Raw genomic sequence first — 24499 nt, 5'->3', positions numbered from 1 at the left:
ATGTAAAATACACATAGTAGTACTCTCCCGCTACAACGATGCGGGAGAGTAAACTGACTGATAATAGTTCCTTCAATGATGTTATGTTACTAACATTAAAGTGCTTAAACCGTAAGATGTCGCACCTTCGAAGATTTCGAGACATGCAATTCCAAGTTGAACGCCTTAGGCAATACATTTTCCGCAGGATGGACGTCAAACGATCCCTAACACTCGCTGCTCTGCACGAAATCCTTCTACACCACACATATACATCTATACACCCTCGGACATATTCTCTCTCTCTTTCTCTCTTTCTCTTTCTCTTCCTCTTGTCTCTTTCTCTCTTTCTTACACTCTTGGATTTGGTATAAGTCCACCACAAGGTTCAAATTGCCTTAGCTCGGCACGTTGTACCTATTACTCGCTTGTGTACCGACGAATTAAACGAAAATTTCTAACCTTTCGTTTAAAATCCCAATTTGTAAAGATCTTTCGTACAAAACATTGATGTTTCTATGTGTATTATTATTTTAAGATAATGTAAAAAGTTTTGTAGATTTAATGGCTGAAAACATTTGTATTGTTAATGAGCTAATCGATCAGCATATGTACTTTATTTTTTGGTAGGAAAATGAGAAATTAATTATGATTTATCGATATATTAACGTTGATATTATTTAAATATGGACTTTAATATTATTTGTTATTTAATTATTGACGTTAATAATTAAATGACAATACGTTAATACGTTGATAAATGATAACGTTAAGGTTTTTTACCAGGTTTTATTTTCTTTGTTTTTTGTTTTCTTTCAATCGTTTTTGATTATAAATTTAATGCTTAAAAATATGCTTTTAAATGTTTGTAATAGCATTTAGGAAATAATTTATTTTCTATCGTGATAAAATCCCGACGTAATGTTCGAAGACGTTGAAAATACGTATTTCCTGATTGTTAGAAATGTAGAGTATACGAACGAGCACTTGTAACGTGAATAATTAGCCCGAGTTTCAGGACGTACTCGCGGCTTTCTCGGGAAGAGTCCACGCGAACGTGCATCTTTGGTTAATTGGGATAATCCGGATCGAAGGCGGTGCTCTTGTCGTCGCTGCGGTCTCGAAATAACAACCGCAGATTCAAGGTATTTTGCAAAGTGGAACAACGTTCCTCTATTTGTTCACATTTATTACGTAAAAAGCATATTAACGTATTAGCTTTGTAAACGCCCTTAAAACCTGTGAAAACTGCTCGTATTTTTAGCATCGATTAAATTAAAAACTAACGATAATTTTGATAAATAACAATTTCATTGTTCTTATATTCATTATATCGAAAATAAATGAAGAAGAAACTTGGTGAAATTATCAGCCGTTTGTTTCGAACTTTAAATTAATTATTGTATCTATTATTTCGAGGATTATGTCGACGGTTAATACACAAATCGAGAGATTTCCATTAATCCGATACAAAAATATATTTCAAACATATAACAATTTTCATTCTATTAATTCTATAAATATAACAATCTATAATTCGATTAATAACAAAGTCCAAAAACGATGGCGAGCCAGCTTGTTTTAAAATTTGAAGTTCAATATATGAAGAAATATATGATAAATTACAATTTCATAATAATAATAATAATAATAATAATAATAATAATAATAATAATAATAATAATAATAATATAAAAGATATAATAAGGTTAATGTTCAGCGACAGAGTATATACAAAGAAAAGGAGAGCGAGAGAGAAAGGGAATTTCAACCCCTCCACAAAAAGGTAGAAATTCGGAGGCCGAATAGTGGCGCGCCAATGCGCTCGCGCACCTTTCGCGCAGCCCTCGTAGGCGCGCGCGTGTCCGAAGCGTTCTCTCTCCCGCTTCGAGTTATATACCGGCCGGTGAGAGCAGTAGCACCGGCACCACCATCAGCACCAGGCCACTATAGAGCCTTCTTTAGCTAGCTCTCTCTCTCTCTCTAACATAAGTTCGTTCTCTCATCGTTTTACGTCCTCGGTTTTTTCGTCGTGTGATATTTCGAAAGGATTCTAAAAAGAGAATCTTTAGAAAATGTTGTTTCGTCGTCGCGACGTGTCGTCGCGTTAAATCAAAATAGAAAAAAAAAAAAAGAAAAGAAAACAGAGAGAGAAGGGAAAAAAGAAATAACGAGAGCGTGACAAAAACACAAAGGAAAAAAAAGAGAGAGAGAGAGAAAAAAAAAAGATCGCTGAATAATCGCGAGAGAAGGTGCGACGAAAGATAACGAAATTATTTGTGAAAAATTCGTTTCCTAATATTTCATTGTTATTTTATAATATTGTATCAATAAGTCGCTACCGAGCGATTTATTTATTTTACTTAATTATTTTTATTTGTTACGTTAACCGTGTAAAGTTTTCGACGTTGGATTCTCTGTTTCTCTCTATTCATCTTTATCTTTCTTATTTGTTCTTCAACATCGTGTACTCTCTCTATAAGCGAGAGAGAAGGAGAGAAAGAGAGAGAGAGAGAGACAGAGAGCAAGGACTTACATACACGTACCTACATGTTACATACACGTGTAGTGTCCGTTAATTCGGTTATCATCGATCGTCTTTGGCGAGAGGATAAACGTGCCCAAGTGTCGGGCTTCTCGCGAATTGCGAACGTGTGCTACGCGATTACACAGTGACAATGTTCTTTCACAATCGTCAGGCCCTACCGTCAGAACCAATGAAATATCATCGTCATTTATAAATACTTCTCTTTTTCTCTATAATAATTCTCACGGAATTATATTTTTGATAGAAAGAAAAAAGAAGGACGGAAAGGAAATAAAATAAAGATTAGAGTCCAACTTGTCAACAAAACGTGTCGTTAATTGATCATTTTTCAAAAAGAGTCTTGGAAGCGTTCCCGGACACAGCTGTCTTGACTTTTGAATTCTTCATTTTTGAAGCAAGGAAAAGGTCAAATTAGAGAGATAGAGATAGAGAGAAAGAGAGAGAGAGAGAAAGAGAGAGAGAGAGAGTGTGTGTGTGTGTGAAAGAAGGAAAGAGAAAGATAGGAGAGGATATCGGGGAGGTGGAGGAGTTTAGTAGGAAAGATCCAACGGGCCATGAGTCGTCCGAGAGATTTATGAGGATCGTTGGCGTATCGTTTGGCTCCCAACGGAAATACAATATATCCGGGCCGGATTGTACCATCGAGGATCGATGACCGACGTCTACAGGCATCGAAGGATCGAATAGTTTTGACGGGCATATTTCGAGTATCCCCTGTACACCGTACGCATGATTTTGTCAATGAATAATGCGCTTGGATTTATCGTTCAGTGGCGATCGTGCTCGTTTTACGTCATCGATGTCGATTAATTAAAAAGAGAAAGAGAAAGAAAGAGAAAAAGAGAGAGAGAGAGAGAGAGTGAGAAAAATGAGTCCCTCTGTGAGAACTAGCAATATGTTCGTTTTTCAATTATTTCTCTGTCTCTCTCTTCCTCTGTCTCTATGCTTCTGTTTTATTTTCTATTCATCTGTCTATCTCTCTCTCTTTCTTTTTCTTTCTCTCTTTCTCTCTCTCTCTCTCTCTCTCTCCCTCTCTCTAACTAATGCATTTAGAGGATAACGAAACAGTCGGTGTCACGTTTACGTCAATGGTGTTTCTTTTTGTGTGTCATTACAACAACAACAACAACAACAACAACAACAACAACAACGATAACAACAATCGACCGTCAACAACTACAATAACAACTTCAACAACAACAATAATAACATCGACGACAACGACAACGACAACGACAACGTGATCACGTGCTAAACGATCGTACGCGTGTGTGTCTGTGTGTGTAGTGTGCCATAAATGTTTCATAGACACCCCTCGTGGTGCGGATAATATCACGATATATACCTCGTTCAGAATCGGAGAATCGAAGCTGGATCTCGAGGATCTCGACGATATGTTCCCGGAAATCCAGCAACTGCCGTGAAAAAGTACGTATTAGCTTCAACTCACTCCCTCTTATCATCCCCCCTTCTCTTTCTCTCTCTCTCTCTTTCACTGTTTCTCTCTTTCTATTTCTCTTACTAGCTAGAAATCTTTTTTTTTATTCCTTTTCTCTTTTGGTATTCGAACAACGCGGAAGTTAACGTATCGGGGATTTAAAGGTGAGTTCAGTACGAGAAAGAGAGAGAGGGAGGGAAATAGTAGGGTAGGAATTACAGAGGATTTATACGTGTAGTTTAACGGACTTGCTTCAGGATTTGCAGTGACGAATACCTAGCTCTCTAATTCCTTATGCTATCGGTACACTTCAATCATGAATATATATGTCTCGTACGAGAAAAAATGAGGGGACGATAAATTATGATTATCTCTTTCTCCCTTCCTCTCTCTCTCTTTCTCTTTCTATCCTTCTTTGTCCCTCCCTTATCATTTCGAGATCAAATAGCATGTAGTACTTAGATTGATCAATAAATCACATTTGACAAAAATGCATTATTATTGTTAATAGATTTCATTTTTACGAAAGTTAAGAATCATTATGGATAACAATGTAATAGTTGAATGGAATCTCATAGTTGAATAGAAATCGAAGGAAGATGTTTTTTCAGTATTTAATGTAAATTAATAACACGTTATTACTGTATTTGTCTATTGAATGTTATCATTGTTATGGCTTAATGTTTAGTAAATTAGATTTGTTTGGGATAATAATGCATTTATGTTAATTTTATTTATTGATCGTTCATTCTTTATATCGATTCTTTTATTATTATTCGTTTTCATTTGGAAAAATTTGATAAATTTGATTTTAAGATATTTAGGATTTCTTACGATTTCCATAAAAACGTTGTACGTATGTATTTCATTGAAAAGACAGTTTTAGCTGTTTCTTCTTCCAATTCAAACATCAGCAAGTGTCTTTTTACCTCTCTCTCTCTCTCTCTCTCTCTCTCTCTCTCCGCGCTTCCCTCTCTCTCTTTCTCTCTCACACTGTTTCTCGCTCCCTCTCGATGACTTCAAACGGTCCCTCGAGTGTACTCGACTCGAAGTGCTCTTTCAGTTACGAAGATATACGTTTGCCGATCGAAAAGCGTACCACGCTTTCCACCAACTCCTCGTCTTTTCCGATAGTGTGCATGCTTGCAATCTGCTGTATACATACTTAGAAATATATATACATACATACATATATATGTATCATATACATATATATGTATTTATGGTGTGTGTTTGTGTGTGTGTGTGTGTCTATATATATATGTATATATATATATATATATATATATATATATATATATATATATAAAGAAAGAAAGAGAGGGAGAGAAAGAGAGAAAGAAATTGAAAAGTATGGGATTATGTTTGAAGGATTCACCTGAAGCATTAATGAAAGCTCGTTATTTTATAAAGAGAAATCCCTTAACAATAATAATTGTTCGTGGGGAAAGTTCATTAATAATTGTTCAATTAGATATTCTTAAGATGTGGACGTTGAATCGACGGTGAGAAACGTCGAGTATCCAAGAGAGGGTCCTTTTCGTTTTACGATAAAGAGAGAGTGAGAGTGAAAGAGTAAGAGAGTGAGAGAGAACGAGAGAGAAAAAGAGAGAGTGAGAAAGAGAGGGAAAAACTTATTCGCATGGAGATTTCGTCGACTTCCCTTTTCGGTTTTGTCCGAGTATACACAAAGCCAGTGGTAAGCACAACTTTTCTCGTTAAGGAACGCCGATCTGAATGAGCCCTTTTCTTCGTACCACTACTCGGCATATCCTAAAGAAACGTTCGAAACGAAAGAGTCGTCGTTTTCTCGTCCTTTTTTCTTCCTTTTCTTATCTTCTTATCTTCTCTCTTTCCTTCTCTCTTTCTTTCTCTCTCTCTCTCTCTCTTATTTTGTCTCCTTTCTATCTATTTTTTTCTTCAACTCTTCTCCTTCTTGCTTCTTATAGTTTTTTTTGGCCTTTTTTTTGCTTTCTTTTCTTATTTTTTTATCTTCTATCCATTCTATCAACCAGCACCCATTTTACATCGTGACTCATCGCTGGAGGCACGCCGATAGTTAAAAAAGTTTTAATATTAGATAAACGAGGCAGACCAAGCACGATTATCTTCTTGCCGAAGTGCCATTTTTCTTTCTTATTTTTCTTCTATTCTAACTTCCTTCTTTCTTTTCTCCTTCCTTCCTTCCTTCCTTCTTTTCTTTCTTTCTTTCTTTCTTTCTTTCTTTCTTATTTTTCTTATTTTTCTTTCTTTTCTCATAGCGGCGACTATGAGAAAGAATGATAAGGTATAAGATGAAAGCATTAAAATTTTACGCGCTATTTCCTTTTGTCTATGTGTTTTTCTGCGATAATATTTAATAACTGTGGTCCTCGGTCGATTGGTGATGAAAATTTGTAGAGTTTCGAGTTGGGTTAACGAGGGTGAGCGTCGAGTTGGTAAATAATTATAATTTGTTGGAATTAATTGCTAAATAGTTGTTGTTAATCACGTTTGATATTGGATACTTCGAAAATTTGATCATTTACTGCGATAGTTTGTACGAAATAGAGAGAGAAATAGAGACAGAGATAGAGAGACATAGAGAAAGAGAGAGAGAGAGAGGGAGAAAGGAAGAGATATACATACAATTAATTAAGTAAATAGATAACATGATTGAAAGAGATGATTAGAATTCAGGAAGTACATATTTTTTTTAATAAAAACACGAATATAAAAATAAAAAGGAATTTCAATTAATTAAATTGTAATTATTTGTCGTATTGCACGATATCGCGTTAATAAAAATAAAAAAAAAAATAAAAATATGATACATTATGTCGTAAAATGTTGAAATTGGCCAGTGAAGAGCTTTGTTCGGTTATTATCAACTCGAGAAATGGCGTCTTTTGCAAATAGCGAAGAAAAGGAAATTCTTGTAGTAGGATGTCATGCAGTATAGACCAAAGTGATGCTTTCAAAAAACTATATCTACGTGTATATCATACCATCAAGAAAATAATACGTCTCTTAAGGTTACAACAGATTCGTCCCGTTCACTCGCGAAAGTACGTTCTCGTACGGCCATTGAAATTGTCAGAATAACCTGAGTGAGAGCGCAAAAAGCACGAAGGCGAGATGTGCTTTAGAACAGTCTCTTTCTATTTCTCTATTTATTTCTCTCTCTCTCTCTCTCTCTCTCTCTCTCTCTCTCTGTCTCTTTTTCTTTCTCTCTCTCTCTCTCTCTCTCTCTCGTGAAATTAAAGCCGAACGATCGAAGCATGTTTTAAGTATTTTCGAAAATTCAATGAAAATTATTTTTAGCATCAAAAGTTTCTGCAAAGTTCATTACACTTGTGACAATTATAATTTTCTTCAATTTTGTTCTTTTCTTTTTTCTTCCCTAAAAAATCAGCATTTTCGAATTTTGTTATCCACTTCTTTATAAAATACAATTTCCTTTATAATTGATAAAACCATAATTAATCGTCGTTCTCATATGTTCCATCAAATTTTTTCAATACTAAAATAATTATTCATTCATTGAATTATTTATTCATTTATTGAATGAAATATCGTATTGATTACAATCTTCTTTTTCTTTTTTCAATTGCAGATAAGTTTTCATACGTTTCTCAAGATTTTTTTGTACATGTATATTAACGAAATAATAATATTACAAATATAAATATAATAACAGTTGAATGAAATATAATAAATCAAAAGAACAAAGCGCAATCTATCTTTGTATTTCAAAAATCATGTTGCCTTATATTCCGATAAGATGGTAGTAAGAGTCTCAAGAGAAGTAGTAGCCGAGTGAGAAAGATATCGGAGTCGATTGAAAGTTTTCGACGCGAGAAAAGTCCGTCTGTGTTCGACGAATGTCCGTTTCGGTGCTCGCTGGAAATGGAGGGCACAACATGGAATAAATCCGCTCCGATAAAATTGAAGTACCCACCCACTCACCCTATCAGCAACCCCTTCTCAACATCCTTGATGTGCCTCGTACAAAACTCGTTAACCTCCACGAGTATTTCCGCGTTTATCGACTACCACGATATTCTGGACTCTGCTACCACTTACTTGGCGCCATTTTTAAATGTTGTTTCTTCTTTCAAACTAATCCATTATCTTTTCGTATAGATATTAAACTGTTTCTCCTTGTCGAAATATTAAACAATTTTACAATGCCTTTTACTTTTTCTTTCTTTTGCTCCTTCTTTTTTGAAAACTTTCAACAATATTCTATCTGTTTTTCAATGAATAATACTTTTTTAATTACGTGTAGTACTTCTAATTTATAACTTTTGTAATTTTCTACGGTGGAATACTTTTTAAATTAAATTAAAAACGATTGATTTATTTTTCCATTCCATTTTGAGAGCGAACATTTCACGAACAAAAAAATATACGATAACACTTTAGAAACCTTAAGTATTGTTAGAGATATAATCGTTTCAACGAAGTTAAAAACGACGACAAAGTTGATTTAAAAAAAAGTAGATGAATGTTTTCCAGAAGAGATTAGAAAATCGTTATACTTTTTGTGTTTCTATCAAACGATTCGTTTGCAAAATTCGGCTACAAATTAAACCGTTATATATATATATATATATATATATATATATATATATATATGTGTATATAAAGAGAGAGAGAAAGAGAGGATGTCGACGCGATCGCGCGACAAAACGCCGGTAATTACATTCCGGAAGTGAGGAGGTCGAAAAGCGGCGTGGTATGCGTCCACGGCACCGTTTTGCGCCTCGAATAATTGCTGACACGCGATCCTCGCTATAGCAATAGGTAGCTACCCATGCGCAGCTCGAGTTTAAGCGGGTTCGTGTGGCCGATTGGACAGGAGCTCGTCACTTCCGCCCTCTTTTCTCTTTCTATCCTTTCGTTACTATCACTCCTGTCTCTTTTGTCGTTCGAGTAATCTCGTCAGGTAACATCCTTCTCATTCACTCTCTCTATTATTATATCTATTACTAAGCATTTACATGCACGCAGGCAAATGCATAAGTATGTACACATACAAACACACACAGAGAGAAAGAGAGAGAGAGAGAAAGAGTTATAATTGAAAATTCGATATTCCTCTTAAGTGGCATTTAGAACAGAAAACGCGCTAAAACGAGTAGTTATATAATTATAATAAGAAGTAATGTGTTTGATAGATAAATTATAGATATGTAAAACGTATTTTTATGAAATAAATGTGTGTGTGTGTGTTTGTAATAGATAACTTTAAGATAATTTCTAGCCATATTAAATAGCAATCTTTAGTTAACTTTTGTTAACTTTGATTTCATTGTTAGAACGATGATGATTATTTCGTTTTAGAATTGGAGTTTAATTATTATTGTTGGAGGCGTTAACGCATAAAAATATTTCATGACATTTAACGTTTGTCCACGTTTTTAAGCATCATCTCTATAGAGACTGTAATATCTTTTTCTTTAGATTTACCGGGGCTTCATCCCTTCTCCTCTACGTTTCTTCATCGCCTGTCTTCTTCCTCGGTTCGCTTTTATGACGATGGATAATAAAAGTAATACCGGTCGTAAAGGGAAAGGCGTTGAACTATATCGGATCAGTCTCGGAATAGCATTTTCTACCTTTTCGGAAGCTTTTACGATTACCAGATGTCCTGTATTCACTCGTTTAAGAAGACAGTAGACAATACATTTAGTTTGATTTTTCTTTTTCCGTTCGCTAATAAATCATCGATTTTCTATCCTCAAATTAGTTGTCTATACGGATCAGATAAAATAATTGTATATTTTTCATATGAAATATTTGATGATGGGTAACCACAAAGTCATCTCGCGTCAGCCATTCACTGAAATGATCCAAGTTGCTAACTATAATTACGATTGGACATTATTAATTGCGGTATAATTATCAAGTAACATCGTGGATGGCTAATTTTCTATGGATACATATATATATATATATATATATATATATATATATATATATGTAGGTACATATACATAGTAGCGTATACGTATGTATATATGTATATATTTAGAAATGTCATCAAACGAGAGAATTTAGTATTGAATATTCTATTCAATTAGAATGAATAGAAATGTTTTGATTATTTACTTATCTTTGTTATATTTATCTAACCGTATAATTTATAAATCATAACCGTTTCTTTTCTTTTTTTCTTTTCTGTTTCTTTTTTTTTTTTTAACATTCTCTATAATGATAGAAATTTGAATTAAAAATTAAAATGGTGAGAAAAACCGACGTTTATTATTTATCTTTCTCATATTAGTTCTTAATCAAGAGAGTTACGATATTTTTGTAACATTCAGTGTATAAAATACCAACATATAATAACAATATCCATGGACGAGATAGTAGTTGGAAAATATCGAAATGTTGACCCTACTACGGTGACACAATTTGTACGAGGCAACGTTAAAAGCATACCACTGTAGAAGGTCTAATCACAGCGAATGTATTCACGTCTGGACGGATACATTAATGGATGATAAAGTTAAAAATCGATGATAGACGATACGTCACGTGGAAAAGGAAATGCAATAACCTCGACGAATATGATTATTTACTGACGTGTAGATATACGTCGTTGAAATGTAATGTGTGTGGATGAGAGCGAGAAAGAGAGACGGAAAAATAGAAATAGGTATACATATTTCGATCCATATTGTGTAACACATAAATGCATATGGATACATACTTGTACATATATTTAGTAACGTCGAGTAACATTTGCAGAAGGTAAAGCATTATTCGTTATCATCGAAGTTATTTTAATCGTAGAATAGTGACGATGGACGGGTGATAGATCGACGGGAAATGCGTTATCGGCGCATTTCGTCAGGACGAAAATGAATTAAAGTGCCGATCTTTGGCGACATGCCTCGATATATCGGACGGCTCCGTGGCGCCAACCGGTTAAATTTCCTTCTAATTCGATCCACCAATGAAAAATAACATTGCACGTGAAATGGAAATGATCCTTTGCGTACGTGCTTGATATCGGTATATCGCATATTTATGTATTGTACACTTTCATATTGTAATATATATATATAGACACACACACACACATACACACACCTATATGAAATGTTACGAATTGTTTTCATCGAAATCGACTAAAATCGTCGATTGTAAATTTGCTCTTTTGATATTGTATACTTTTGATGTAATAAACAAGGAATATTTATGGAATTTTGTTATTGAAAAAAATTCAATCGGACGTGTATACATTATTTAAATATAAGTTATACTATAACAATTCCATTTATAAGATGGAGCAATAACTTGAATATCTCTGTTCTATTTACAGATGTGTTCGTAGAAATTTCGTTTACAAAAGTTAAGCTTTAGCAGTGATACTTTTGTTATAGAGGAATACTTGAAGAACATATGAAAGTCGATCGTACTTTTTTAAATGGAATCATATATTTCTACCAGCACTTGGTTGATATACCATGACATTCTCTATAAAAAGTATTAACTTATAAAAATTTAAGAGATATCTTAATTTGAATATTATTAAGAAATAATATAGATATAACTAATAGTAATACTAAGTAATAATAAGAGAATGAAGATTTCTTAGCTTTATTTAGTTTATTAATCATTTATTAATTTATATTATTTTATAAATTATTTGCATTTCATCAATTTCATGCGAATTCTTTTCTTTTATTAGAAAAATAAGATGAAATTGATTCGTAAGAATTTGTTTATAAAAATTGTTTATAACAAATTGTTAATTAATTATTAATAATATATTAAAAATAGAAAAAATTCTAATTTTTCTAACGGTATTCGATTCAAGTTTCTACGACTTTTAATCAAGGAGATATTGCCACGTAAATGTAAGATATAGTTATTAATAATATAAAAGAAAATTGTTTCCTTGATAAAAAAAAAACTAATTTGTTTATTAAATATTTATTAATTTATCTAATTTTGTAAATTAGAATCGCAATCTGAATTGCTTTTTGGGCAATGTAAAAAGAAATTATTTCATAATAATTTGTTTATAAAAATTGTTTATAACAAATAGTTAATTAATTATTAACAATATATTGAAAAATAGAGAAAGTTTTACCCTTTAAAATGGTGTTTCATTCACGTCTCTACGATTTTTAGTTCCGGAGATATTCCCATTTAAAACAAGACATTTACGTTGACCCACTAACCTACATAATTTCATTCATAATAGGTCGATGACACACTGACCTACATAAATTCCGAGAAATTACGTCGTAGTACTACTACTACTACTACTATTACTACGATCAGCTGTACTATGCGAATTATGAATGGAAATCTTTCGAAGGCGATATCTTCGGAACGGAAAGTCGTAGAGACCTGAAACAAACACCGTTTTAAAGAGTTTTTTATTCTTTATTTATTTAAATATTGCAATATTATCGTTATAATAAAATCGATTTTGTTAATAATTTTTAAAATTGATTTTTTTCTTTTCTCTCGTAATAAGGAAATAACGACAATGAAATTATAAAAATTTTTATTATAATTATTTTTGGAAATTAGCAAATATATTAATGTTAAATATTTATGTAAATTTCATTTTGTTTATATAAAAAAAATCGATTAATAATCGTCAATGTATGAAATTTAAAGATCCAAAACTTCGAAGACTTCTCTTTCGAAATAAGAACAAAACTGTGATGAAATTGTTTAAAATTTTACTCTAATAGCATAAATTTTATTTTATTTATTTACAATAAGAGATAAAAGATCTATAGATAATCGATAATGCACGTAATTGAATGTATGTAATTGACTTAAATCTATATAAAAAGAACGGAGATATTCGGGTTAATCAAAGTTATTGCTCTATTCTATAATTTATATATTTTGATATAAATAATATTGAATGATCTTTATTGAAGTTGATGAAACTTATTTCCAAAAATTGTTGCGAGGGATAATTTCGATGAAAATAATTCATAACATTTAAAGTGAACCTCACACTCGATATCTTTTGCATAAATACACATTTTCTTGTTTTCTTAGTATTGGATACGTTTTTTCGAGTAGGGTTTTGACGTTTTATAATGTTTTACGATGTTACGATAGGTAAAAGGTTGAGGAAAAACGGGAGAGTGGATGAGTTTAGAGAGTTATGAGAAGTAAGAGTAGAGTGAGTTAGAAAAGGTTTCAACGATATCGATGCGGCAACCGATTTTTGGGCCAAGCTTGACGTTTAACGAACGCTGCCAGACCTTTTGATTTACAGGACAGTTTGATTTCCAAGCCGTGGGACAATAACCGCCAATTTGTAAATCGCCTCGTAAATCTGAAAGCGTTCTCTGCTCGATCGCGTTAACCCAGTCCTCTATTTTTTTTTCTTTTTCTCTTCTTTTTTTGTTTCTTTTTTCTTTTTTCATTCTACCTCTGAACCATTCCGCTGATTGCATTAAACAATCAGCGCTGTTAAAAGAGTTTCATGTTCGTGTGTTGCCGTATGTTGTTATCTATCCTATATCGTAGATAGGTTACGTTTGCGTTTGTAAATGCACAACATAAAATGTGAAAGAAAATTATTCATGTATCGCGATCATTTCTAGCGTAGTTTTCTGGCAGATTAATCGTTTGGATCGTAATCGTTCGTTCGATCGAAATTAGGTCGTGTATTTGTCCTCCCAACACTTGTATTTTATCCTTCTCACTACATCAAATGCATTTTAAACCTATTCAATCCGATCTGTGTTTCGTTATGTTTTTAAAAGAGCTTGTAGTGTAACGTGAAACTCATAACATTGTTCTAATATTTGACACTAATTAATTATTGAATTGAATTAACAATTAATTATATTTAAAAAGAAAATTAAATTAAATTACAACTAAGTACGATCTCGAAGTCATTATTTATATAAAACAAATATCAGATAATGATATTCTTAATATATTACAAATTTATATTTTATATGTACCTTAAAGAATTAATTGAACAGTAAATTGAAATATTTCTATGGTAAAAAATTGTCTAACTAAAGAATAAAAGGAATATCAATTGTAATAAAAATCAATGACAGAAAGATGTATTTTGATAATTTTTCGATTTATTGTTCAATCTATTTTAACAGAATCTTTTTTTTCCAATTATGTCGTTCGATTTAGCGATCGTATGTAAAATGAGATTTTATTCCGACCTCGTTTTCATTGAGTAACTTCGACTTTTCATCTTCTCTCTCTCTCTCTCTCTCTCTCTCTCTCTCTCTCTCTCTCTCGCTGAAGGTAGAATAAAAAGGGAAAATTCAGCTTAATTTGATCGCTTAATAATCGTCGTGTCTTTCCGTTCGCATGATCGAATCTTGAAGTTATTATGAGAGACATAATCTCTGAGAGAATTCAAACAGAATTTTTTTTATATCTAATTAATACGACAAGATAGGCAATTTTTGTTTTATTATATCAATATAATATATATACTGTGAGAAAATTATTCATTTTTTAAACATACTTTAATTTTCTTTTTTTCTTAATTCATAAAATATAATAAAATGTATACTTAAGTATATTTATCTTAAATTATCCTATATCCTCGAAATTGGGAATATTAAATAAATAAAGACGATCATAATTAAATATATTTTAATTCGTATAAATTAATAATAATTCTTTATAAATCGCTAATTCTGAAAAGAACCGACTTATTATTATTCGTGCGTTTGCATTATTCTTTATTTAAATCATCTTATCGTTCTTTAGTTTTAATTTAATCCTTGTGAGTTCATCGTCGATCCAATCGAAAATTGTGATCGACCTTATTAATAGACTCTGAAAGAAAATGGATTAGTCTATCCCTTTTTTCTTTTCTTTTATTATCCACTACTTGATAAAAGTAAATAGCTTTCACTTTTTTCTACTTTTCTACTTTTTGATTGATAACGTGAATGAAAAAGTATTAACGACGAGTATTTCCCCATTGGAATATAATTTTAAGTTTAATGATTATGAAAGAAAATCGAATGCGAAAGTAGGAACAAAAAAAATCGTTGTGATATTAAAAAAGCGTTTCGCTTTGATTAATATAACTAATAATACATCTTTTTATAATTAATTAAAAAAAGAAAAAAGGATAATAATAACAATAACTTTTGCTATTTCTTTTTTGCGGAAATCATCTATTTTTCTTTTTTCTCTCCATTCCAATTTCATTTCCTTTTCTTCTTTCTTCAACTGTTCTTTTTTGGTTTTTTATTTTTTTTCAATTCTTTTCTCTGAGAAATTCGATCATTTACGAAACATCAAGTATACGTACATACATACGTACGTACATACCTACGTCAGAGAGCATGGCCTCTTAAAAGCTGGATCGAATGTAGGTTAAGCGAACGTAAGTCCCTTTTTTTTCCTTCTCCTTTTTTTTCTTTTTCTTCATCCTTTATTTCTTTTTTCCTTCCTACTCGATATCACCTACGCTTTTCTCGTTTCTCGCTTTTAAAACACGTCTATCGATTTCTTTCGTGTTCGCGAGAAAAACGCGTATGCTCGTTAATAATTTCACGCTAAGCGTTCATGGAATGTTAGTCAATGGTCAAAGCAAACGTCGGACACTAACTTTATTATCGTTGTACACAAATAACCAACTACTCGCGAAAAATAATGAACCATAACTCCAAACATTTTGTTTTACAAATGAGGATATTAATTACCCTTTTTCCCCCTATTTTTTTTTCCTTTTTTTTTCTCTTTTCCTTTTTTTTCTTTTTTCTTTTTTGTCTTTTTTCGTATAGTGATTAAAATCTATGAAGTTGCATTAAAATAAACGTTGCTCTAAAGTAGAAATGATATTTTTTTTCGAGAAGGAGTCAAGAGAGAAAGAGAGAGAGAGAGAGAGAGAGAGAGAAAGAAGATTCATGAACAATATACGCGGCTTTTAATAATTCCGCGGCGTTACCGTCGGCTGGATTAATATTTCAGAGAAACTCGCTTCTTCCTTCCCCCACCCTCCATTCCTTTCCCTTCCTTCTTTTTTCTTCTTTTTTTTGTTTTCTTCTTCCTTTTCTTTTTTCTAGTTCTTTTTTTTTTTTTTTACTTTTCTTTCTTTCTCTTTTCTTTTCTATTTGTTACATTTCACTTACGATTCCGTATACATCGAAGTACGATGAACGTTATTCCAGGATGGAATAAATTTCGATGAAGTAATGGGAGTGAGTGGGAAGTAGCGAGAGGGGTGGGAGGGAGAGTAGGGGAGGGGGAAGATGAAAAAATAAAAAAAAAGAAGAGAGAAATCAGGCTGGGTAGTAAAGGAAGGGGCTAGAATAGGGGAGGGATGGGAGGAGGAGGATGGGAAAAAAATATGGCAACTTCATCTTCAGGCTTAATTCAATGTAGGACCTAGAGACTCTCCGTGTACCGTGCAATCTCTTGCGTGGATACGTATATTGAATGCATGAGGATGTTACTCCGTGATGTTACTCAACATACGTAGACAGACAGAGAGAGAGAGAGAGAGAGAGAGAGGGTGGTGAAGAGGGTGAAGCTATAGGGGGTAGCCATCGTAGATGATTGTACAGGAGGAATATCCAGTAGGAACTTGTATGCGTCTCCAATCGCATACCTCTACGTCTTGTCGAGTGGCGAAGCTGCATTACGGTCCAGTAAATCTGATTAATATCGAGCGTTTCGTTAATTAACATGTCAGTCTATCGCATCGATTCGACCATGCGTTAATCATTTCTAACAGTATCTCTATAACATGGAATTCCATGGAATTCAAGCTTTACACGTGAAATTTCTGCAATCTTTTTTTTCTTTTGTATATTTTTTCTCTCCTTCTCTCTCTCTCTCTCTTTTTATTAGTTTTTTTTTCTTTATTTCTTTCTTTCTGTTTTTTTTTTTTTGTAAAAACGACTTTCAAGAAGTTATATATGCATTTATACGTGTGCATAGTTTTTAACGAACGTTCACATACGTTTCGTCGTTAATTATATCACTCGACGGGCAAGAAGAAAAAAAGGAATTAAAAAAGAAGAAATAAAAAAATAAAAGCAGAAAGAGCATCGAAAAATGTGCGAAAAGAAAAAAGGGAACCACCGGTGTCAACGAGTTTATTCGACCAAATTTACCACCTCTGATTTCTCCTGTAGGCTTCCATATCTTGATATGATGATATTCCTCTTGACGTTTGCTCTTATAAAATTTCTATGAGAGGGAGAAAGAGAGAGAGAGGTACGTTCTTTTATATTCTGTGACTTTTAGGTCGTATTTTTATTTTGATAAAAGATGATTACTGATGGTGAGTTGGCTTTGCTAGAATTGATTTATTATTTTTGATTTATGCATTTCTCTTTTCTTTTAATTTTTCTTTTTTTCACGCCGATAAAAAAAGTCTTACCTAGGATTTTGATCGGAAGTAAATATATTTTTTTTTCTTTTTCTTTTTTTCCTTTCTTTTTTTACATTTAGCATAGGTATAGCTAGCTCAAATGAATTTTGTCTTTTGTTATTGTATTTCCTTACGTCTCTTCTTCTCCTTCTTTTTTTTATTATTATTTCTTTTTTTGGATTCGTGCTTTAACCCATGGAACGATGATAGTGCATTCTGCTGACAAATGGTCGCTTACATACTCTATCGATTCGAGCATCGCGTAGTCTTCCGTTTGGTGTTTCGAATCTTGATGGAGTGTACACGGAAGTACGTGTACGAGTCTCGAATTTGCATTTGAACACGTTTGCATAACACTGAGAGCACGTACGAACGTACTGTTGCAGGTGAGCCACGTGATATAAAGAGTAACAACGGCTGGGAAAATGGCAGACAGACCGAAAAGTCGATACCTGACTTTCAGCATACTTCATATCATCACGTTAATGTGCCAAGGTAAGTCATTTTCTAGCTCTTAAACATCTCCATATAATATTATTCACATTTGCAGAATAAATCTTTCGTTAAATACATAAGCGTGTCTATCAAGTCTGTTTCAACAATCTTTTTACTTCTCCCCTTAAAGAAATATATTATAGGTATAGAAAAGATTAAATTGTAATTGCATTTCTAATAACACACAAATAAATATAATGATTCTATTGTTATAATCATTTAAATGGTATATACAAAGAATATAAAATAAACAAGCAAAACAAAATAGCGCGTTTTCGTGAGGTAAATTTCATGATAACGTGAGCTCATTTAACGTAACGTCAGAATTCGTATTTCAATAGAAATCAAAACGTTTATATTTAATAATCCGCACTTTCGTTCTTATTATAAGAGAAACGTTCTAGTTTTCGCTTGTTAATAGGCGAGAGGGAACTAATTAACAAATTTAACGAAATAGCAAAGCACATAATTTGGTGAACACCGGGAGAATTCGAAATTCTCTAGTATCTAGGGAATGATTTGTCATCGAAAGTAATATGGCCCAATGGAACGGTTGCAATGAAAGTTTCATTTTACTCGAAGTAGTTAGGGCTCTTAGCGTTTCGGTAAAAGCCGCGTTGGCTCTTATGCCACGTTATTTACCACTCAAGTTGACATTCATGTCTCGTCGTTGCTGCAGCATTACGGATGCTGCGTCTCTATTTCTATATTTCTCTCTCTCTCTCTCTATCGTGGAAAAGCCTTTACCGTCATTCAGCTTTCTACGTACGCTCAATGAGAGAATTAGCACGAATCGACGAAGATTATGGATCTCCTTGGTTCCTCCCTCGTTTTCTCGCTTTCAATCGAGTGGTATAAGTAATATTACGTGTATTTATCAAAGCGTACCATTGAAATATTTCAAAAATTATATTATTCAATTGTATTTTTATTATTATTTTCTTGTTAATCATAATAATCTGATTTTTAAAAAGCTTTTTAGAAAATTCTTTCTTTTATTTATATATTTATGTATTCGTCAAATCATTCGTGAGATTATTATCGTTAAAATTATTATAAAATTTGTATGGTTTAATATAATATACAATCGAATTATATTAATTGAGTTATTATTTTTATAAATAATCGTGCGTGCACATATTTTTTCTCTTTTTCTTCTTTCTTTCTCTTCCTTTTTAAATAAATACACTTACTGAAGAATTGAAGAAATCGATACGTATGTTAATTATTCGTATAAAATATTTATGACAAATGATTTATGATAAATGGTTTCTTTCATGTTTCATAAGTAAAAGCGCTCAAGTTTCGATATGTTTCGAGAGGTGGAACATTTATAAGAAATATATCGCTGACGCTACCGTCCACTTTACCTCATGACCCGCAATGAAATTTTCGTAGTTACGTAGTGTAAACGTGTACACTCACATACACGTACACGCTTAAAAAGCGTGCTTTATGAGCTTCAACGAATTCTGCCGCGAGCAAAGTTCGGTCGGTGCCGCCGCGTCAAATAAATTTAAACGCTTCCAACTTTACACGAAACTGCTCCATCGACAAAATATATATATATACATGTATATATACATACATATACATAGTTATATATATATGCGTATGTATATGTGTGTATATATATATATATATATATATATATATATATATATATATATATATATATGTACAGAGAAAGAGAGAGAAAGAAAAAGAGACACGAATATGTATAGAAAAGCCATTTATCAAAAAAATTTCCATTTCTATTGTAAAAAATGTCCTGAACAGGTCTGTTCTAACGATCCATGACAAGATGGATATTAATTCGTTTACTTGATTGTTAATAAAATTCCCCTTTGCTGCGAAAAACTCGTCTGAAAAGTTGTGTGTACCTAGTGTCCTAATGAAAAGTGTCTGAAAGGATTATTCTGAAATCTAGTGATTTTCATTTTTTTCGGAAAACCTCGAGACTGGTTTTTCGAGTATTGTTTTCGAAGAGGAAATGACAAACCAAAAATCTTAAACGACAATATAGCGGTCAAATGGTTTATGAAATATCATTGATAAAGTTTTTTAATTCTCTTTACAATTGTCCTATTTTTTTCTCTCTCTTTTTTTTAAATTCCTTTTTTTGTAATTTTGAGTTAGCTTATCGAGAAAAAATGTGTTTCAATTTCGCCGTTTCTGTTTCGACGTTTTTCGAAAAAAATGGTAGATTTCATAGTAATCCTGATGAACAATATTCGTCGTGATACTCTGTGTATATTATTTTTATCCTTTCTTTCTCTTTTATATTAACAAAGGAAGAGAAGGAAGGATAATGAAACGGATCATCGCGACATTTCTTTTCCGTGTCCGTTGCAGGCGCCTCGCAAATCTGTTAAAACTTTCGAATGGGCAGTAAAACGTGCCAAAGTTTATTCCCCGCACTTTAATAATATTTCGTTATACAAAGGAAGAATTGTCGGGATCTAATTTCTTATTTAGGGATAATTACGCGAGTCTTCCTTTATCGAGTTAACCGCAAATAAGGAATAAAACTTTACTCAGTACGTGTTATCTCGTTTCGTCGTCCATTATCGAGCATTTCTAATTATATCGATAAAGTTAATTTATATCAATTTATCGAATTTTTATTATAAATTTTGCCCGATATAGAAATAGACGTCAAATAAATAAAAATAGATTAACATTTCTCTTTAAGATAAAATAGTCGATATTCGAAATTCCATCTTCGTAGCGTAACTTTTCTTATATCTATTTTTATCTGTAGTTGAACGATTCTGTAAAATTGCGAGTTCTTCGTTGCTTCGCCGTGAAAATTTTACAATTTCTTTGAAGAAAAGGCATCGTCTGTCGTTGTAATCGAAGGTTATGAGAAAGGTCCAGCAGCTAGACATTTTCTCTATCCTTTTCTGTCTCTCTGTCTTTCTCTTTCTGTCTTTCTCTTTCTCTCTCTTTCTTTCTCTTGAAGATGCATACGTGTTCTTCTTCTAACGTAGCTCCTCGTTCGGGAACAAAAACGAGATTGATACCGTTCGGAATAGCGATGGGATCGAGATCGTTTCATGTAGGAAAGGAAAACGTGCGAGCTGCATTCTATCTCCTCTCTCTCTTTCTCTCTCTCTTTCTTTCTTTCTTTCTTTCTTTCTTTCTATATCTATCTATCTATCTATCTATCTATCTATCTATCTATCTTTCTATCTATCTCTTCCTTTTTCGTGGCTCTCTTCTATGCGAGAAGATTTTCGCGTGACGGCCAATCAACGTCTTCTTTCTTCTCTTCTACTTCCACGCATATAAACGAGACTGCAGACGAGCTTGACGTGTCTCTTCGAACATCCACGTAAATATCAAAAAGTGTATATGAGTGTATGTATATATACGTATGCATATATGTATGTCTGTATGTACGTGTGTATGTCTTTCATCTTTGAACTGTTATTATCGAAAAAAAAGTGAACATATGAAAAATGTTTACATAAAATAATGCGATTTTTTTTTTAATTATAAAAAATAATTCATAAATAAAGAGTTCGTTGTATGTATCAACAAAAGTGATACAATAAAAGATAAAGAGAGAGAAGAATCAATTTTTAATATTGTTAAGAAATTGAATGGATAATAAAATCCGAATAGAAGTGAAAATTCAAAGATCTTTAATATTTCGTTCTATTTTTCAACGTTGTATTTCACTTTATCTAATTGTGAAACATAATGAAAGGACAGAGAAAGTTAAAAAATGAAAGAACGCACGTAGTTAAAAAAAAAAAGAAGAAACAAGAGAAAAGAAAAGAAAAGAAAAGAATTCGACAAAGTAAAGCGGCTTACATTTATCAAGCGTATTACGCAGCATGTTTCGAAAGATAAAAGACAACAAATGTTTGTAGGTAGGAGGAAATCGAAAAAGTTTCGCAAGTCAACAGTCAGGCTGCGATTAACATTTTTCAAAAAAGGAGAGAAATGAGTAACATTTGCGTGTATGCACATAAAGAATGACAATCGATGTTGAACCTTACAATTTTCCCAACGTTTCTTCGTAATGAATCCGTACCTCGTCTTTACTGAAGTAAACAAAAAGATTTGTACATTTGCATAAATACCATGCGCTCTTGAAAACATAGGAATTTTTTAACAAGAAAAAAGAAAGAGAGAGAGAGAGAGAGAGAGAGAGAGAGAGAAAGGTCGATTAGCATAAGAACCGTTTACTTGCGAATGAATTAAGCGAGAAGTAAAAAAAAAAGGTATGTGAATCAAGAATCCCTTTGGATTTTTCGTTTCCACGAATATCCAAAGCTATGTAAATAAAATGTAACAGAATATTGATTCGTAGTGGTGAACCTTACGAATGGATAGATATTGGATTCGCTAAGAGATGAAGAGAATCAAAATTCAAATGATTCTGTTATAGTCCATCTGATAAGATTCTTATCTTCTTTTCTCTCTTTTCTTTCTCTCTTTTTTGTTCTTTTTTCATTCTTTCTTTCTTCCTTCTTTCTCTTTTCATTAGGCCAAATGGAAAAACTTCCGTTATAGTACGGTCAACATTGTAAATCTCGACTTAAAGGAGAGAAAGAAAGACAGAGAGAGAACGAGATAAATAGACATAATGGTTAAGAAGAATAAGAGAAAGAAAAAGAGAAGGAGAGAAAGAGAGAGAGAGAGAGAGAGAGAGAGAGAGAGAGAGAGAGAGAAGTGTGAAAATCGCGTAGAAAAAAAAACGAGCCATCACATGATGCCGTTATCATGAGAGAGAGAAAGAGAAAGAGAGAGAAAGAGAGAGAGAGAGAGAGATAAAGAGAGATGGAGAGAGTAAAGGAAGATGGGAAAAGAGGAAAAGCTGGTAAGAAACTTTCCTTTTTCCCTATACCACTATCGTTCGTTTCTTTTTTTTCCTACTTTTTTCTTCTTTTTTTCTTTTTCTTTTTTATTCTTTTCCTCTTTTTACTCAAGAACGCGGAGGCCGTTCGGTCGCATAAATGCGAAAACATATTTAAGATGTTATCTCAGAGCGAGAGCCGAGCCGCATTCAAAGTTGAGACATTAAATGTACATTAGCGACGTTATACTTCGCCCGTGCCGACCACTTAACTTCATGGACACCCTTACGTATGCCCACCACCAAGGAAATCTTGTCTTTTTTCTCTCTCTCTTTCTCTTTTTTCAACCACAGGTTACCACCCTTTTGCTTGTAATAACGAACAAATTGTTGAGATGTAAATCGCAGAGATTACAACGCTTAAGTATTTTCTTGTGTAACTTTGTCGATAATTACTTGGTGATTCTTTATTATTACAATCTTTGATTTTCGATTATCATCATATTCCGATAATATTTCGATAGTTTAATGTAGAATCGATGTTTTGGATTTATTCCATTTTTCTTCTTTTCTTTTTCCATATCTTTTCCAAGTAAGTAAATCGTCGTTACATTGAATTCAATATTAATTGAAAAATAATATTATAAATTTGAAATCATTTTTCTTTTTTCATTTCTTATTCGTTTTTAATTTTTTCCTTTTTAATATTTAATCCAGACAATACAAAATACATTATGTTTGAAATAGATTTTCTTTTATTATTACATCAATATCTAATCCAACTAAATTATGTCATTGAGTATAAATGAAAAGGATAATTAAAAAAAAAAAATCGATGTAGAGTGAAAAGAAATTTTCGATCAAAGAAATCAACGTATTAAACGTTTCCTCGTGATCGGTGTTTCATGGAGGAAAATCACGTAAATAGTATCTCAGTATCTCGAGTAAATATACATACAAGGCTTGAACGCATATACATAGGTAGAGAGTAAACGAGTGTTTTATCCCCTTCCTCCGATACGTATTCGATATCGTCGTGTTCAACGCGCGTAAGACACTTTCTCTATCACTTTCTCTCTCGACACATGTTTCAACGGTGGCTTAACGACGCGGAAAATACGAAATGATTTTCAAGGAAAAAGAGTGTGAATACGATGGTTGAACTACAAACGGAATGAAAAGTCGCTTGGAAAAGCACGGAAACGGATTGAATGTTGTCGAGTGTGCACTATTGCGAGAACATGAAAGCTATCGCGAGTTTTTACTTTATATATATATATATATATATATATATATATATATATATATATATATATTCTTTTTCTTTCTCTGTCTTTCTCACTCTTTAATACATTTGTATATTTATCTCGTTCATTGCATCGTATTTCTGACTGCGGATTTTCGATTTATTTGTAAAACTTTTATCAAGATTATCCAAAACATTCCTTTTAGCATATATCTATTTGTAATAATATTATACGTGTTTACATCTTCTGTCTGTTATACGCACGAGAAAAAGGAAGAATGAAAAAGAGAGAGAGAGAGAGAGTAAATTATATAAAATGTAACATACGATCTTTCCATCCCTTTTTCTATGTTCAAACAGCGATATGAGATTCGGATTAGTATTGCTTACGCCAAAGGAAAATCCCTTCCCTAGTTGCAGACGTGAAAACGTTTACGTAGCCGTATGTAAGCTTGCACGTGTCTTGCCCTCGTCGTCAATATTTGCTTTGGACATTGGCATAAAGACAAATCTCTGTGATCGTTGAATAGATTGCAGTAAAGGGTGCGAAATGTAAAGAAACTTTTTATAGTATCCATTAAATTAATTTGATTCTTGTGAAATATGATAAAATAATAATTATATATGTATGTATATAT

At 32.5% G+C, this 24499-nt stretch overlaps 1 protein-coding gene across 8 annotated transcripts in view; it reads left to right on the top strand.

The window, feature by feature from the left end:
• The first annotated feature begins 1905 nt into the window (after positions 1-1905).
• Positions 1906-24499, top strand: part of LOC127067682 (lachesin) — a 243913-nt gene continuing 221319 nt past the window's right edge. For 2 of the 8 annotated variants that reach the window (XM_051002913.1, XM_051002921.1), the window contains exons 1-3: positions 1906-2231; positions 3581-3955; positions 17697-17805. In XM_051002913.1, the coding sequence (XP_050858870.1) occupies positions 17736-17805 (70 nt within the window). In that variant the 5' untranslated portion in view covers positions 1906-2231; positions 3581-3955; positions 17697-17735. The other 6 variants (XM_051002918.1, XM_051002916.1, XM_051002914.1 and 3 more) reach the window with 6 other exon arrangements.

The sequence above is a fragment of the Vespula vulgaris genome, chromosome 11, assembly GCF_905475345.1.
Source record: "Vespula vulgaris chromosome 11, iyVesVulg1.1, whole genome shotgun sequence".
NCBI classification, from domain to species: domain Eukaryota; kingdom Metazoa; phylum Arthropoda; class Insecta; order Hymenoptera; family Vespidae; genus Vespula; species Vespula vulgaris.
This window is presented reverse-complemented; position numbering and strand designations above follow the sequence as displayed.